Source organism: Podarcis muralis, chromosome 4 (genome assembly GCF_964188315.1).
Source record: "Podarcis muralis chromosome 4, rPodMur119.hap1.1, whole genome shotgun sequence".
Classification (NCBI taxonomy): Eukaryota; Metazoa; Chordata; class Lepidosauria; order Squamata; family Lacertidae; genus Podarcis; species Podarcis muralis.
The window spans coordinates 10,265,451-10,280,980 of record NC_135658.1 but is presented as its reverse complement, the minus strand read 5'-3'; the positions used below and the strand labels follow the sequence as shown (position 1 = coordinate 10,280,980).

Here is a 15,530-nt window from a genome sequence, read left to right as displayed (position 1 = left end):
CCACAAGCTCGGGGGACAGATATCCGCAGGCCTGTGGAGACCGGCGCGAATTCCCGCCGGGCTCCCTAGGCTTGCAGATAGCAGCCTGTTCTGGGGGCTGGGGTCGGGGGAAGCTTGGGCATCCCCCGCCCCAGCCCTGCGCCTGGGGGAAAAAAATAATCCCCCCTTTATCCCCCCCCAATAAACTAGGTGCGTCCTATGGGCTGGTGCGCCCTATGGGGCGAAAAATACGGTATATAGAAAGGAGCGAAACAGCGATATTTGAGGGAGGAGGCTAGCAGGCGGGGCCCATGACTTACATTCTAGGAGCCTACACAACACAAAACACTGTTGCTGCATGTAGGTTTTATTTTATTTGTTTTTTATCTTATACAGTGGTACCTTTGGATACAAATGGGATCTGTTCCGGATCCCTGTTCACATCCTGAAGTGAATGCAACCCGTGTCTGCGCATCTGCGCGGGTTGCGATTCACCACTTCCACACATGCACATGAAGTCATTTTGACCATCTGCGCCTGCGCGAGCGGCAAAACCCGGAAGTAACACATTCCGTTACTTCTGGCTCACCGCAGAGCACAACCCGAAAGCGCTCAACCTGAAGCATATTTAACCCAAGGTATGACTGTATTTTGGAAATGTACCTCCAGTTTTCTTCCCCTTTAAATTTTTTGGGGGCCCCCAAGAGAATGGGGCCCTAAGATATAGCTTGTTTAGCTTACATGTAAATCTGGCACTGGAGGTGACACAAGCGTTCTGCGTGATGTTTCCGAAGGCTCCACCGCCTCCGCTGTGGACTGTTATCATTCCTGGCGCATAGTCTGCGCCTGAACTCTGCTCCCGTCACTTCCTGACTCCCATGTCAAGCAGCGGCTGGATAAAGAAGAGATTGTGCCGAGAGAGGCCCGGGCGGCTTTCTGTCCCCGGAAAATCCTACCCCACCGAACTCCCCCCCCCCCCGGTTGTGTTTTCCCAGCTGTGACCTTTTCCACGGTCAAAGCAGCCTGCTTTCTCTCCCTCCCTCTTTCGCCCCACCACCCTGGAAACAGGATAAATCAGGAGGTGTGATGGGGAGAGCTATTTCGAGGCAAAAGGGAAATCAAATCAAAGGCGGGGGGTTTCCCTGGGTAAGGCTCTGGGGGCAAGCCTAGCTCCGTAGCCGAAGGGCATCGTGGGTTCAGTTCCCTGTGTAATAAACGAAAATCTGCCCTTATTCCCTTATGGGGAACACAAGAGCCCTTATAGAGTTCTTTGTAGGTTCTCCATCGGTTGGAGAAAATAACAGAGGCCAACCAGAGAATATTGAGAAGCAAAGCAGCTTGTAAGCTTGATCTTTATTGAACTGTTGCAACAGGGTGCTCCCCTCGTACACAGGAAAGGAGGAGGACCCAGAACAAAGGTGTGTCCGCCCTTATATAGACATTTTAAATTGCCCGCCCTGGAGTCCAAGACCACCCCCCCGATGCATCATACATACATCACAGAAGAGGCTGTCTACAACAGAAATCTGAGTGCATTGTTTATCTTCTGTCTGGTAAGTTACCTGTTAATGCTTACTTGACTGGATACCCTGGGGAGCCTGGCCAGTCTTTTGTAATGATAAATACTTAGTTCCTGAGCCAGGTCTCAGGCTCACCCTATTCATACGCAGACATACCCTTCAGACAGGATTTGTGAAGGAAAAGACAATGGGGAGGCTTTTCCATTGCCTTCGACCTTGCAGAGAAAACATTTGGTCAGTTTGGGAGTCAAAATGGTTCCAGAACTGTTTTCCTGTGCTGCTTCAGACATGTGCTTTATATATTTATGTACATGTTTGCTTGGTACATTTATGAACATATGTATATATATATATATATATATCTTAATTTTTTTTTATTTCACCTCAAATCATAGAATTGTAGAGTTGGGAGGGAGCTCCCCCAAGATAATCTAGTCCAACCCCCTGCAATGCTGAAGAATCCCTGACACATGACTGCCCAACCTCTGTTTGAAAACCTCCGAGGAAGGAGAGGCTGCCACGTTCCGAGGGAGTCCACTGTTTTTAATAATAATAATTTATTATTTGTACCCTGCCCATTTGGCCGGGTTTCCCCAGCCACTCTGTGCGGCTTCCTACAAAGATTAAAAATGCATTAAAATGTCACACATTAAAAACTTCCCTAAACAGGGCTGCCTTCAGATGTCTTCTAAATGTCAGGTAGTTGTTTATCTCCTTGACATCTGATGGGAGGGTGTTCCACAGGGCGGGTGCCAACACCAAGAAGGCCCTCTGCCTGGTTCCCTGTAGCTTTGTTTCTCGCAATGAGGGAACCGCCAGAAGGCCCTCGGAGCTGGACCTCAGTGTCTGGCCAGAATGATGGGGGTGGAGACACTCCTTCAGGTATACTGGGCCGAGGCTGTTTATTGTTTTTAGATGTTTTTCATTTCATTTTTGATCCTCTTGCATTTGCTGCCCGTGGGCTCCTTACGTAGGGAGGGTGGGATATTAATATAATACAATAAAAATAAATAAACATTTTTTTGTTGGTAGTGTGAAAGACATGGGGAAGCTCATGCAGGGCATAAATTAGAGGGGGTGCGGGATTGAGTAGGTTTGGCTCCCAGTACATTTCCGTGCACAATTCAGAGTTTTGGTGCTGACCTTTAAAGCTGTTACGGAAAATCCCGGGGGCAGAGTGGCCCTGACACCCGGTTCGTCGGACAGAGTCCGCGGGTCCTAGCGGAGAAAATGAGCTCAGCCGGAAACAGGAGCAAGATGCGGAGATCCGAGTTTATTGCGCAACAGGTTCAAGACGAGATTGAACCCCGAAAATGGGGCGACATAGAGTTTTAAAAGTTCCCTCCAAGTCCCAGAATACAGTGCACGAAACGTCATGAATACATTTTGGGAGGGTTGGGTTTCATGGGTTACATCATGAATATATTACACACGTCATGAATATCTCAGAGGGAAGGTGGGGTTGCACTAATTAACATTTGAGATGAGGGAGGGGGAATATGCAGAGTGAGAGATATACATGGGTAAACATTTATTGAGTACCGGTGGTGGCAAGACAATGGGCCAGAGATATGCATCGTCTGCCACCTAATATTGCCGGGAGGAAGGGTTAGGCGAAGCGATCTGACAGGATTAAGAAGTTCCTGTGTACGTGTCCTGTCGCTTCGGGGATTATGGAGGTAGGGGTCACATCATGGAGTCCAAAGGAAGCTGAGTAGAATGACACCACAAGCAAAGAAATCGGAGTTACGGTTGATTTTATATCAATTTCCAAAGATCTCTATGTTTTCTGACCCATTCCGTACCGTTGACCAAAATCGGAAACGTTGTGGCAAGAATGGATACATTGTAACAAGATTTTGACAGTTTTACGAGGTCTCTGGTTTCGGATCCATTGTTCTCACAGTGGGGGGCCGTCAGCAGCTTGTCAGGAGTGAAATGAGGCGTGCAGTAGCTCCCTGAGCTCGCTCCTGCAGGGCGAATGCATGGCTGTGATTGGCTAAAGCGGGGCTCAGTATAGTGAATGGGGACGCAGTATGATACGGTCAACTCACATTAGGAATAGGGCGAGAGGAAGGCATAGGAAGAGATCGGGGCTTATTTCGCCCGTATAGAGATAGAAAAGAGAGCCTTTTATTAGCAAGGCAGGGGTATAGTGTGGTGCTTGTGTAACGATGTGAGGGCTGAGGGTTCTAGGAAGAGTTGGGCACTGTCGAGGTCATCGCCTCGGGCCCCTTCGGATAGCAAGGGAGGGGAGAATGGTTGCCCCCCCCCCTTTCCTCCTTCCGTATCAGTCCCCCATTCGGAGATAGATTTGCATTAAAGTTCTGTAGGAACTTGCAAATCCTTTCTCCGCACCCTATACCCCTGTGATTTCATACTCCCCTTCTCCTAGGTGTCTCATTTGTACATATTCAGGGAAGACAGGAGCGTTGTGGGAGCGGGAATAGGCTCGAAAGGAAAGAGGAGCGGATTGAGCAGGGAAGCGGAGAAGAGAGCAGCAAGGAGAGACACAGTGTATGGCACAGCAGAGAATTGAGATGCAAAAGGCAACGGTAAGAATTGTGAGCAATATGACCTTGATTAATTGTCGGAGCCACCCCAGCTTGGGCAGCCATCCCCACAAGTCGACGTCGGACAATCCCTCGTGTTGTATCTTGTTCAGCCTCCCTGCTAACTCATGGATGTTATTCAAATGTCCAGTGATGTTTAAAGTTTGGTCGGTTACGTAGGTGCAGCACTCGGTACCTATTAGGGCACACGTTCCTCCTTGGCTAGACAGCAAAAAATCCGTGGCGATTCTCGTCTGCAAACTTAGCTGTCTCACCTCAGACAGTTCCGACATCAGGGAGTCCGTGATCTCAGTTGCCTCCTGCATGAATTTGAGGAGGATGTCGGTGAGCCGAAGGATGTCGACGTGGTTGGATCCCGCCCCGTAGGCAGGGAAGAGTGCTCGACCTACGGTCTCCCCGTTGGCAGCAACATCGGATAAGTCAGACAGTTGCTTTTCTTCCCTTTTATTTCTCTGTCTCCCAGGGGGTAGGTGGGGTACTACTCTTATGCCAGGAACGATGTACCCGACAAAGCAGGATCCGGACATATGGGGGCTCACCCAGGTATACGCGCGATGACCGCATACCCAGAACAAGCCGCTGAGATATGACTCCATTCTTCCTGAGGCGAAGGCTTGCAGTAGCATGGCGTCGGCGGGTTGAGGCTGCCAGGTCGGAGGGTGGCCGATGACAGTGGCCCAAGCAAGGGTGAGGTTTGGAAAGGTCCGGGATCCCGTCATGTCCGTGATGGAGACATAGCCGGTGGATAAAAGTTGTAAGCTGGATGTACAGGTACTGGAGCCGATGAAGGTGCCTTCCCCGGTGAAGGTGCGGCAAAGTGGACCCTTTGTTGGGCCAGTGAGATAAAGGTATTGGTGGGTCAAGTTCAACGCAGTCAGGTTCCAGGAGGCGACGTCTCCTGACCGGAATTGTTCTAAGGTAACTGGGACCGGAACGAGGGGAAGGCTCTGTTGGAGGTGGCTGGGCGCGTGGGCGCAGATCCAGCATTCAGGGTAGGGTGCCTCCTTGGCCACCTGGCCGAGGAGTCTAATATAAGAGTTCTGTTCCCAGGAGGAAAGGAGATCTTCTCCTGGGAAGGAAGGGTCAGCGCCGAGTTTCCGTGGTGCCGTGCCGAGTGGATGAAGGGGGTCGGTGGTATTTAGGAGGCGCCGGTCTTTGGCTATGCCCCCACATCGCAAAGGTCCAACGTTATCCCACGTGGGGGAGCGTGAGGGATGTGCTGGATGGTACCAACCCTCTAGGTATTCGGCCCCTCTCCAGTCGTGGGTAACTCCGAGGTTCCAAAGGCAGCAGAACTTTCTTAGGCAAAGTCCTTGTAGCTGAGGTTTTCGGGGCTCCGGGGTCATGAGGAGACATTGGAATCCGAAAATCAAGTTGTCGGAGGGATTGGTTGCGTCGGTGTAGGACGGTGCGGCACCCCCTTTCTCGATTTCGGTCCAATTTGGGTTCCTCAAGAGTTCCCCGTTACCGAAAAGGAAATGGGTCCCGTTCTTGCAGGTGAGGCGGTAGTAAGAATGGTCGAGGGTGACTGCGGCTGACCCAATTCGGTGTAGGGTTTGGTCCCGGATGAAAAGTTCCCAATACTCGTTGTCAGTTAGCCGGGGTACGAGGGAATGTCGTAACAATGTTCGAGACTCGGGGAGGCAAAAGTCAAAGTCCCCCATTCGATCAGGGTTTGACTTTCCACCCGTCTCGAGTCGGTGGTAGTCCAGGAAATGGTAATCCGTGGGTAAGCCAGTACAATGATCAGTTGGCACGGCTGAGGAGTAGGTCAAAGTCTGGTAGACGAGGAAAATGAAGAAGTTCATGGTTAGAGTCCGGGAAAGGCAAAGCATTGGAGAATAAGGAGGTCGGAAGGCCGTGGGAATGTGCGGTTAGAAGAACTGTCAAGGAAGTTGTCAAAGCGCGCTGTCAGTGGAGCTGTCAAGGAAGCTGTCAAAGCGCGCTATCAGTGGAGCTGTTAAAGAAGCTGTCAAAGAAGCTGTCAGTGGAGCTGTCAAAGAAGCTGTCAAAGCGCGCTGTCAGTGGAGCTGTCAAGGAAGCTGTCAAAGCGCGCTATCAGTGGAGCTGTTAAAGAAGCTGTCAAAGAAGCTGTCAGTGGAGCTGTCAAAGAAGCTGTCAAAGCGCGCTGTCAGTGGAGCTGTCAAGGAAGCTGTCAAAGCGCGCTATCAGTGGAGCTGTTAAAGAAGCTGTCAAAGAAGCTGTCAGTGGAGCTGTCAAAGAAGCTGTCAAAGCGCGCTGTCAGTGGAGCTGTCAAAGAAGCTGTCAAAGCGCGCTGTCAGTACGTTTCAAGCGTAGTCGGATGGTATTGGGATCGGGGACGATCTCAGATGTCCAGTTGGTTGCGGTGGTCTCCGGTCCGGTCTGTTGGGCCCGATTCTGGCCCCAATCTGGTCCGGTCTGTTGGGCCCGATTCTGACCCCGATCTGGTCCGGTCTGTTGGGCCCGATTCTGACCCCGATCTGGTCCGGTCTGTTGGGCCCGATTCTGACCCCGATCTGGTCCGGTCTGTTGGGCCCGATTCTGACCCCGATCTGGTCCGGTCTGTTGGTCGTCGTCGTCGTCAATGTATGAAGTTGGTGGAGTGGGTGGAGTTGAAAAGGTGAAGTCCTCCCCGATGTTTTCCTCGGTCTCTTGAGGGGGGGGTGAGGATTTACACCTCGTGTGATGAATCCACGAATTCTTCTCACCTAATTTCACGGCGGTTGGTGATGTCAGGAGTATCTGGTATGGACCTTCCCACGCGGGTTGGAGGGGTTCCTTCTGGTAGACTTTGACGAAGATCCAGTCACCTGGGTTGAAGGAGTGGGCTTGAACGTCGATGGGTAGGTTCTGTCCTTCGACGGCTGCGTACTGGTGGAGTCGTTGTAGCTGCGTCTGAAGCTGAATGACATAATTAGTAAGTTCTGCTTCCCCTAGTTCAAGTTCTGAGAGCGGGAACTGAGTGTTATAGACGGGAGGAGGTCTCCCAAATAAAAGTTCGTAGGGAGACAATTTCAATGGTCCAGTTGGTGCACTCCGTATATTATGGAGGACCAACGGGAGTGCATTCACCCATTTTAGTCCGGTGAGTCTGCAGAGTTTCCCTAGTTGGATTTTAATTTCTTGGTTCATTCGCTCTACCTGGCCCGAAGACTGTGGGTGGTAGGGTGTATGGAGGTCCCATTTTATTCGCAAGGCTTTGGCCACTAATTGTACTATTTGAGCTGTGAAGTGGGTTCCTCTGTCGCTATCCAGGCGACGGGGCACTCCGAACCGAGGGATAATGTCTTGTAGGAGGGCTCTGGCTACTACAGAAGCAGTAGGTTTTCTACAAGGGAATCCTTCTACCCAGGAAGAGAGTTTATCCACTATGATCAGTGCATGTTTAAACCCTTGACAGTGCGGTAGGTCGATAAAGTCCAACTGTAGGCTCTCAAATGGAACAAATGCCCACAGTCTCGCCCCCGGTGGTGTTCTGGGTTGTCGTTTGGGGTTATAAGAGTTGCAGGTAACGCAGTTCTTTGATGCTGTTGTGGCTGCGACTGCAAGTCCAGGAGCGTACCAGGACCTCTTAACGTGTTCTATCAGTCTCCCTTTCCCCCAGTGTGTTTGTTGATGGAGGACCCTCACCAATTTTGGAACCCAGGCTTTTGGGAGGACGGTCCTGCCATCTGGGAGAACCCAAACGTCATTGTGTTGAACCGCACCCACAGATCGCCAGAGGGTCTTTTCTTCCTCAGGGGCTTCTTCGTAAATTTGCGTAGTGTCTATGTTAAGTGGGATTTGTGGAGCTTGAAATTCCGAATCATTGTTTGGGGGGCGGAGTGCGGCTGACTGGGCTGCTCTATCTGCTCGTCTATTCCCTTTTGAAATTGGATCTCTACCGCGGGTGTGAGCTTTACAGTGGACGACTGCGATCGCGGTAGGTAGGTGGATGGCAGTCAGTAGTCTCTCAACCAGGGCAGCGTGCGAAATTTTTGAACCAGCAGCTGTTAGGAAGCCTCTTTGTAACCAAATCTGGCCGGTGGTATGCACCAATCCAAAACAGTACTTGCTGTCCGTGTAGATTGTAACTCGTTTGTTTTCACACATCTCACAAGCGCGTATAAGCGCTATTAATTCTGCAGCCTGGGCGCTGTATTGAGGATTTATCGGATTGGCTTCTATGACTTCAAAATCAGTGACCACAGCATACCCTGTTTTCCTTTCCCCTTCAACAACCCTTGAGCTGCCGTCTGTGTAGAGTATTATATCTGGGTTCTCTAAAGGTAGGTGGTCCAGGTCTTCCCTGGGCTTTTCGGCTTGGCGCACTATGGTGGCGCAGTCATGGTGTGGAGTCCCATCATCGGGGAGCGGGAGAAGGGTGGCTGGGTTGAGGGAGTTAACTCGCTTTATGGTGACATTTGATGGGGTTAACAGGACGGCTTCGTACCTGTTTAGTCTAGAGTTCGAAAAGTGATGGCAGCCCTTTAAGGTTAAGAGGGTGGAGACGGAATGGGGCACATGGATAGTGATCTCGTGCCCTAGAACCGTCTCCTGAGCCTTCTCCAGGAGGATCGCTGCAGCAGCTATAGCCCGTAGGCAGCTTATTGCCCCCTTTGCGGTGGTGTCTAGTTGCAGACTGTAGTATGCCACAGGTCTCTCTTGATCTCGGAAAGGCTGAGTTAACACCCCAGAAGCCACCCCCATTTGTTCGTGGACAAACAAGTTGAAGGGGATTCTGTAGTCAGGCAAGCCTAGGGCGGGGGCAGATCTCAGTTCTTGTTTCAATCGCTCAAAGGATTTGTATGCCTCTTCCTCCCAGACTAGAGTGTCTGGGTGGTCTTGACGGGTCATAGCCGACAGGGGCTTCGTTATCTCGCTGTAACCCGCAATCCAGGCTCTGCAGAAGCCAGCCATTCCTAAGAATCCCCGTAGCTGTCTCTTAGTCTTGGGGAGGGGAATCTTAGTGACCGCCTCTATCCTGTCCGTTGCTAAGCTCCGGGTGCCTATTCCTAGGATGTGCCCGAGGTATTTAACTTCTTGTTTGCAATACTGTAGTTTCTTTGGCGACACCTTATGTCCTTTTCTAGCTAGTTCAGCTAGGAGGTGCTTAGTGTCCATTTTACATGCTTCCTCGCTAGTGGAACAAAGGAGGAGGTCATCTACGTAAAGCAAGAGGGCGGAGCCAGCAGGGAGATGTATGTCTTGTAAATCTTGGTGTAGGATGGCCGAAAAGATGGCGGGTGATTCCACGTACCCCTGGGGCAGTCTAGTCCAGGTTAGCTGACTAGGTCCCCAGGTGAAGGCGAAGAGAAATTGGCTGGCCGGGTCTAGGGGTATGCTAAAGAAGGCGGAACAGAGGTCTGCAGCAGTGTACCACTTAGTCTCTGCTGGTATGGCGTTTAGCAAGGAGTTCGGGTTTCCCACTACTGGATGTCGAGGTATCACAAATTGGTTCACGAGCCTCAGGTCTTGCACAAAACGATATCGGACTGGTGCCCCTTCTGCCGATGGTTTCTTTACTGGGAGCACTGGAGTGTTGCATGGGGATGCGCAAGGGACCAGGATCCCCTTCTCGAGGAAGTCTTCGATCATAGGAGTTAGCCCCTCGATAGCTTCCTTGGGTAAGGGATATTGTTTTGTGCATGGAAAGGGTAAGTCAGTCCTGTAGGTAATTTTCACTGGGGCCGCTGATAATAAGAGACCCACTGAGGTCGATTCGGTGCCCCATAAAGAGGAAGGTAAATCTTGTTCCAATTCCGGGGGTAGGTTCGGGAATTGTCTGTCTGTTTTTGCTTCCTCAACTATTCCCTGAAAGGCTGGGATGGATTCTTCGGGCATGTGTAGGTAGATGCCTTCCTTAGTGCATTTAATCGTAGCATTCAGCTTACAAAGCAAGTCCCTTCCTAAAAGGTTTACCGGACTGCTAGTTAGAAGGAAGGTATGCTCAGCCAGTAGGGGTCCGAGAGTAACCTTGGAAGGACGTGATAGTGGGCAAGTGCGGGGTATCCCATCCAGACCCATAACTTTTCTGGTCTCTGGACCCGGCTTCAGGTGGCTATCAGTTAAAGTAGAATATGTGGCTCCAGTGTCCAATAGACATTGATAAGGGTGGCCATCGATCTGTATGGTGCAAAATGGGTCTTCCGAGGATAATGTTAGGACTGGACAGATGGTTAGGGCTTGGTCGGGATCCCCTTCTAATTGTCAATAGGTTTCTTGGTCATCAGGAGGGGGTTGGTTAGGTGGGTGCAGGGGAGGTGCCGTGGCGTTGGTCCACGGGTGGGTGGATGGAGTTATAGCAGGCATCTGGGTCCTTGGTCCCGGTAAAGGTCTTTGGTTCTGGGTAGATGCATTTGGAGGCGGTTGGGGTTTACATGGGGCAGCGGCTGGTTGAGGGTTATGGATAATGGGTGGTTGGTTCCCATATCCGTAAGTCGCATTTGGATGCGGCGCTCCATAAGCTATATTATTGAGGTAGGGGCAGAATCTTCTTATATGTCCCTCTTCCTGACAGTAATAACAGGCTCCGGTGGCTGGTCCCCATGGTCTATGGGAATGGGGAGGTCCTCCTCCTCGGATTCCCTTTCCTCGGCTAAAACCCCTGCCCCTGCTGGAGTTTAAATCCATACTCAGGGCAAGGATCTGTTCGGTTTCAGGTTTAGGATCCTTTTTCTTCCTCTCATCCCGTGAATTGTAAACGGATTTGGCGATGGAGAGGATTTCACTAATACTTTTACCATCATACCCTATTTGTAAGTTCAGGGCCTTTCTTATATCGGGGCAGGCTTGGTCTTTAAAGAAGCCTTTGACTATGACTTCGTGTTGTGGGTTTTCAGGATCGATTCCCCCCCAGGTCTTGATGGCTGAGACCAGCCTGGTATAGTAATCCGATGGGTGTTCGCTTGCCCCTTGCAACACGGTCTGGACCTTCGTCCAGTTGACGGTACGTTGTCCAGCGGCCTTAATGCCGTCTAGGATTGCCCGTTTGAACAGGTTTAGATACCAGATGCCGTTAGTAGTATTGTAGTCCCAAGTCGGCTCGGTGCGCAGGCATTGGGCCGTCAGTGGCTCTAACCCTTCTGGGCGTCCCACCTGGTAGTTGGGGAGTTCAATTGCCTCCCCGGCCTTTGCTAGAATATCTGCCTTCTCGGCCTCATTGAAGAGGGCGTTTAGGAGAACGTGAACGTCTGGCCAGGTCGGTTTATGGGTCGAAAAAATAGCGCTGACCTGACGATGGCATTTGTCCGGGTCGTCTCTTAAGGATGGCATTTGATTTGACCAATTTACCAGGTCAGCCGTATAGAATGGCTGGTGGGTATACACCATCCGAGGGGGTCCGTCTGGCTGTAGGGGTGGGATCGGCAGGGCCCTTAAGGGCATCTGGACAGCTGTGGAGTCTGCCTGATTTGGGTCCGCCTGCTTGGACGTCCCTGGGACCTCTCGGGATTTCTCAGGGTTCTCTTTTGACCTTTCAAGGAGGCTAGAGTATTCTGAGGTGGCCTCTAGTATTTCTTTGGCTCGCTGTCTCAGGGACAGGAGGTTAGAGCTTTCTAAGGTGGCGTTTTGTATTTCTCTAGCTCGCAGTCTGGTTAATCGCGGGCTCGCGCCCCCCCGCACCCCTTGTTCTTCTACGTCTCCATCGCTATCCGAGTCCTCCCTAGGGGCGGGTGGAATAGTTGGCCTATAGTAGAATGGAATGAGCGCTTGTTCCATGGAGTCATCTCCTGGGTGTCCTTCGTATGGGGGGGGCGGAGGCGACCTTCCATGGTTTAAGATAGGCAGTTGGTAGGTCGTGGCTCCTTTGGTGGCTTGGAGCAGTCTTCTGACCGTCTCAAAGGTGGCTAGGTATTCTAATTGACGGGGTTTTTCTTCCATCAAGTACTTCTTAAGGTATTGTAGGCGTTCTTCATTAAAAGAGCCCCCTTTTGGCCACCGTAACTCCGGTTTTGCGGAGGCAGTTCCGGCGGGCCAGGTGTGTGTACAGAGGTCTTCTAACTTCTGTCTCGATAGCAATTTGTGCCCGGGAATAGATTTCCAGTAAGACATGACGAACTCAAGAGGGGAGTCGGGGTCTCTCTGGGACTCGGATGGCTTCCTAGAAGCCTTCCTCCCGGAGCGAGCCCGCTCATGTTTAGAAGCTTGGGTACCCATTTTATTCACGCGTGTCTAGGTAAAGAGAAGGGAGAGGGATCGTTAGGGATATGGGGCTTTGGGAAGGTTTCGCTGCTTAGCAACTTCCTAGCGGGTTTCTTTAGAGAGCTCTATTTGCCTATTCCTTATTCCTTCCTTTCCTACTTTTCCAGTTTCTCAGGGGTTCCTCTCCACTCTGCCAAGTCCCACCCAACTCTTCTCGGGCTACCCCTCCTGGCAACCCCCTACCTATCGTCAAATCTCGGAAAAGGGACCCTACTGAACGCCCGCGCCGTGCGGTGCCAGATCGGGTGATCCCTTGATAGAGTTTCGGACGGAAAATCCCCCTTGCTATCGGAAGCGGGCTCACGCACGATACACGTGTTACGTGGCCCGACCGGTGCGGCTGGGATTAATTGATAGGAAAGCAAGACCCCTTCCTGCCCCCTCCGTAAGGGCGCTCGGGAAGTTCGGAAGAAGAACTCCAACCCCTTGCTTTCAACTGAGATGTCCGTTGCGGAGAGTCGGCTGTCTTTTCAAGCCGGGTCTCTCCGTCTTATTTTCGGACTCTCGGTTGGTGCGGCTGACTGGAGAATTTGAGAGAAAGAGATAGAGCTCAGAGCCCTCCGTTCGGGCCGAGCGGCAGTCCACGGTCTCTCTCAGCGCTTGGACCAAGGGACAGGCGAGAAAGAGCGATAGGGAGGAGGGCAGAGAATTCAGTTGCCAGGAGACTTCCACCCCCCTTTTCCACTAGTGCACTGGGTTTCCTATACTCACGCGTCTTCTGTGTAGATCCCAGGATCGATGAAGCCGGCTGGATGTCCCTTTGCTCCCCGGCTGAACTCCTGGGACGTTTGATTACCGCCCGGAAGATGGCCGGAGGTCCAGAGGGTCTTCCCGGGCAAAATGGCCCGGAGCCGGCAGAAGATTTCGGGGCCCCCGGTCAGCAACACGGGAGAACCGCTCGCCCCACGTTCGGGCGCCAAAATGTTACGGAAAATCCCGGGGGCAGAGTGGCCCTGACACCCGGTTCGTCGGACAGAGTCCGCGGGTCCTAGCGGAGAAAATGAGCTCAGCCGGAAACAGGAGCAAGATGCGGAGATCCGAGTTTATTGCGCAACAGGTTCAAGACGAGATTGAACCCCGAAAATGGGGCGACATAGAGTTTTAAAAGTTCCCTCCAAGTCCCAGAATACAGTGCACGAAACGTCATGAATACATTTTGGGAGGGTTGGGTTTCATGGGTTACATCATGAATATATTACACACGTCATGAATATCTCAGAGGGAAGGTGGGGTTGCACTAATTAACATTTGAGATGAGGGAGGGGGAATATGCAGAGTGAGAGATATACATGGGTAAACATTTATTGAGTACCGGTGGTGGCAAGACAATGGGCCAGAGATATGCATCGTCTGCCACCTAATATTGCCGGGAGGAAGGGTTAGGCGAAGCGATCTGACAGGATTAAGAAGTTCCTGTGTACGTGTCCTGTCGCTTCGGGGATTATGGAGGTAGGGGTCACATCATGGAGTCCAAAGGAAGCTGAGTAGAATGACACCACAAGCAAAGAAATCGGAGTTACGGTTGATTTTATATCAATTTCCAAAGATCTCTATGTTTTCTGACCCATTCCGTACCGTTGACCAAAATCGGAAACGTTGTGGCAAGAATGGATACATTGTAACAAGATTTTGACAGTTTTACGAGGTCTCTGGTTTCGGATCCATTGTTCTCACAGTGGGGGGGCCGTCAGCAGCTTGTCAGGAGTGAAATGAGGCGTGCAGTAGCTCCCTGAGCTCGCTCCTGCAGGGCGAATGCATGGCTGTGATTGGCTAAAGCGGGGCTCAGTATAGTGAATGGGGACGCAGTATGATACGGTCAACTCACATTAGGAATAGGGCGAGAGGAAGGCATAGGAAGAGATCGGGGCTTATTTCGCCCGTATAGAGATAGAAAAGAGAGCCTTTTATTAGCAAGGCAGGGGTATAGTGTGGTGCTTGTGTAACGATGTGAGGGCTGAGGGTTCTAGGAAGAGTTGGGCACTGTCGAGGTCATCGCCTCGGGCCCCTTCGGATAGCAAGGGAGGGGAGAATGGTTGCCCCCCCCTTTCCTCCTTCCGTATCAAAGCCCTAAACGGCCTCTGCCCAGTAGACCTGAAGGCGTGTATCCATCCCCATCATTCAGCCTGGACACTGAAGTCCAAATCTGAGGGCCTTCTGGTGGTTCCCTCCCTGTGAGAAGTGAGGGACCAGGCAGGGAAACAGGCAGGAGGCCTTCTCGGTGGTGGCGCCCGCCCTGTGGAACGCCCTTCCATCATATGCCAAGGAAATAAACAACGATCAGACTTTTAGAAGACATCTGAAGCCAGCCCTGTTTAGGGAAGATTTTAATGTTTGATTCTATTTTTAATATTCTGTTGGGAGTCACCCAGAGTGACTGAGGGAACCCATCCAGATGGGTGGGGTATAAATAAATTGTTGTTGTTGTTGTTGTTGTTGTTGTTGTTGTTGTTGTTGTTGTTGTTACCCCAAAGATTCTCTCTCTCTGTATGGCATCTAGATTTTATTAAATTCCCTCTTCCTCCCCTCACACTTCATACAGATCATACATCGTGGATTTTTTCTGTGGATGAAAGTGCAGTTGGGGAGGGTGATTATGAGCTGAAAACAAACCAAAGGATCAGGCAGTTTCTTTTTCTGTGCCCCATTCAAACTCACAGCTTCTGGGCATTTCCAGACATTCATTATTCCCCCTAAATGGGATTCAGCTACATGGCAATAAATTCAGGTTGAGAAACTATAGTTGATTGGGAGATCTTGCACAGCAAACCCACTTTCATCTATCGATCTATCCATCTATCCATCTATCTACCCATATCTACCTATCTTAGGGTTGTCACACGTCTGGAATTTCCTGGACATAGACGGAATAGACAGAATATGGCAGACGGAAACAGTGTCCCGGCGGAAATCTATGAAATGTCTGAGAAATTCCAGACGTATGACAACCCATGTCGGAAGTCTAGATTTTTTTGCCAAAGAAAGCTCAACAACTGTGGTTTCTGGATTTTCACTCTGAAATATGGCAGTCCTAGGCCTGTCTGTACCTTTCTGCAATAAGGAAAGTGATGATGAGAAAATACACTAGAAAGTGTGAGATAACACCCCCTTGGACACAATATTGTCTAACCTCCCTGGAAACAAATCAGAACAAATGCTCATTAAATAGCAGGCACCGTGTAATCTCCCTGCAAACAAATCAGGTTTTGAGATCAATAAACAGACTGCCCAGAAGCAGCCTCAGTCTCAGATGGCTGTGTTTTGTTTTGTTTTTAGAACATGCACACCAGGAAAAAGA

The 15,530-nt window shown here is 50.9% G+C and overlaps 1 protein-coding gene across 1 annotated transcript; it reads right to left on the bottom strand.

Annotated features, from left to right (window-relative positions):
* Window positions 1-3,858: 3,858 nt before the first annotated feature.
* LOC144327435 (uncharacterized) lies at window positions 3,859-5,987 on the bottom strand. The gene has a single exon (XM_077926775.1). It carries the CDS (start codon window positions 5,905-5,907, stop codon window positions 3,859-3,861), a length of 2,049 nt encoding a protein of 682 aa, XP_077782901.1. The 5' UTR covers window positions 5,908-5,987.
* Between the last annotated feature and the right edge of the window lie 9,543 nt (window positions 5,988-15,530).

Coding starts and splice junctions, on each gene's coding strand:
- LOC144327435 (XM_077926775.1), bottom strand. CDS start 5,907: ATGCTTTGCCTTTCCCGGACTCTAACCATGAACTTCTTCATTTTCCTC.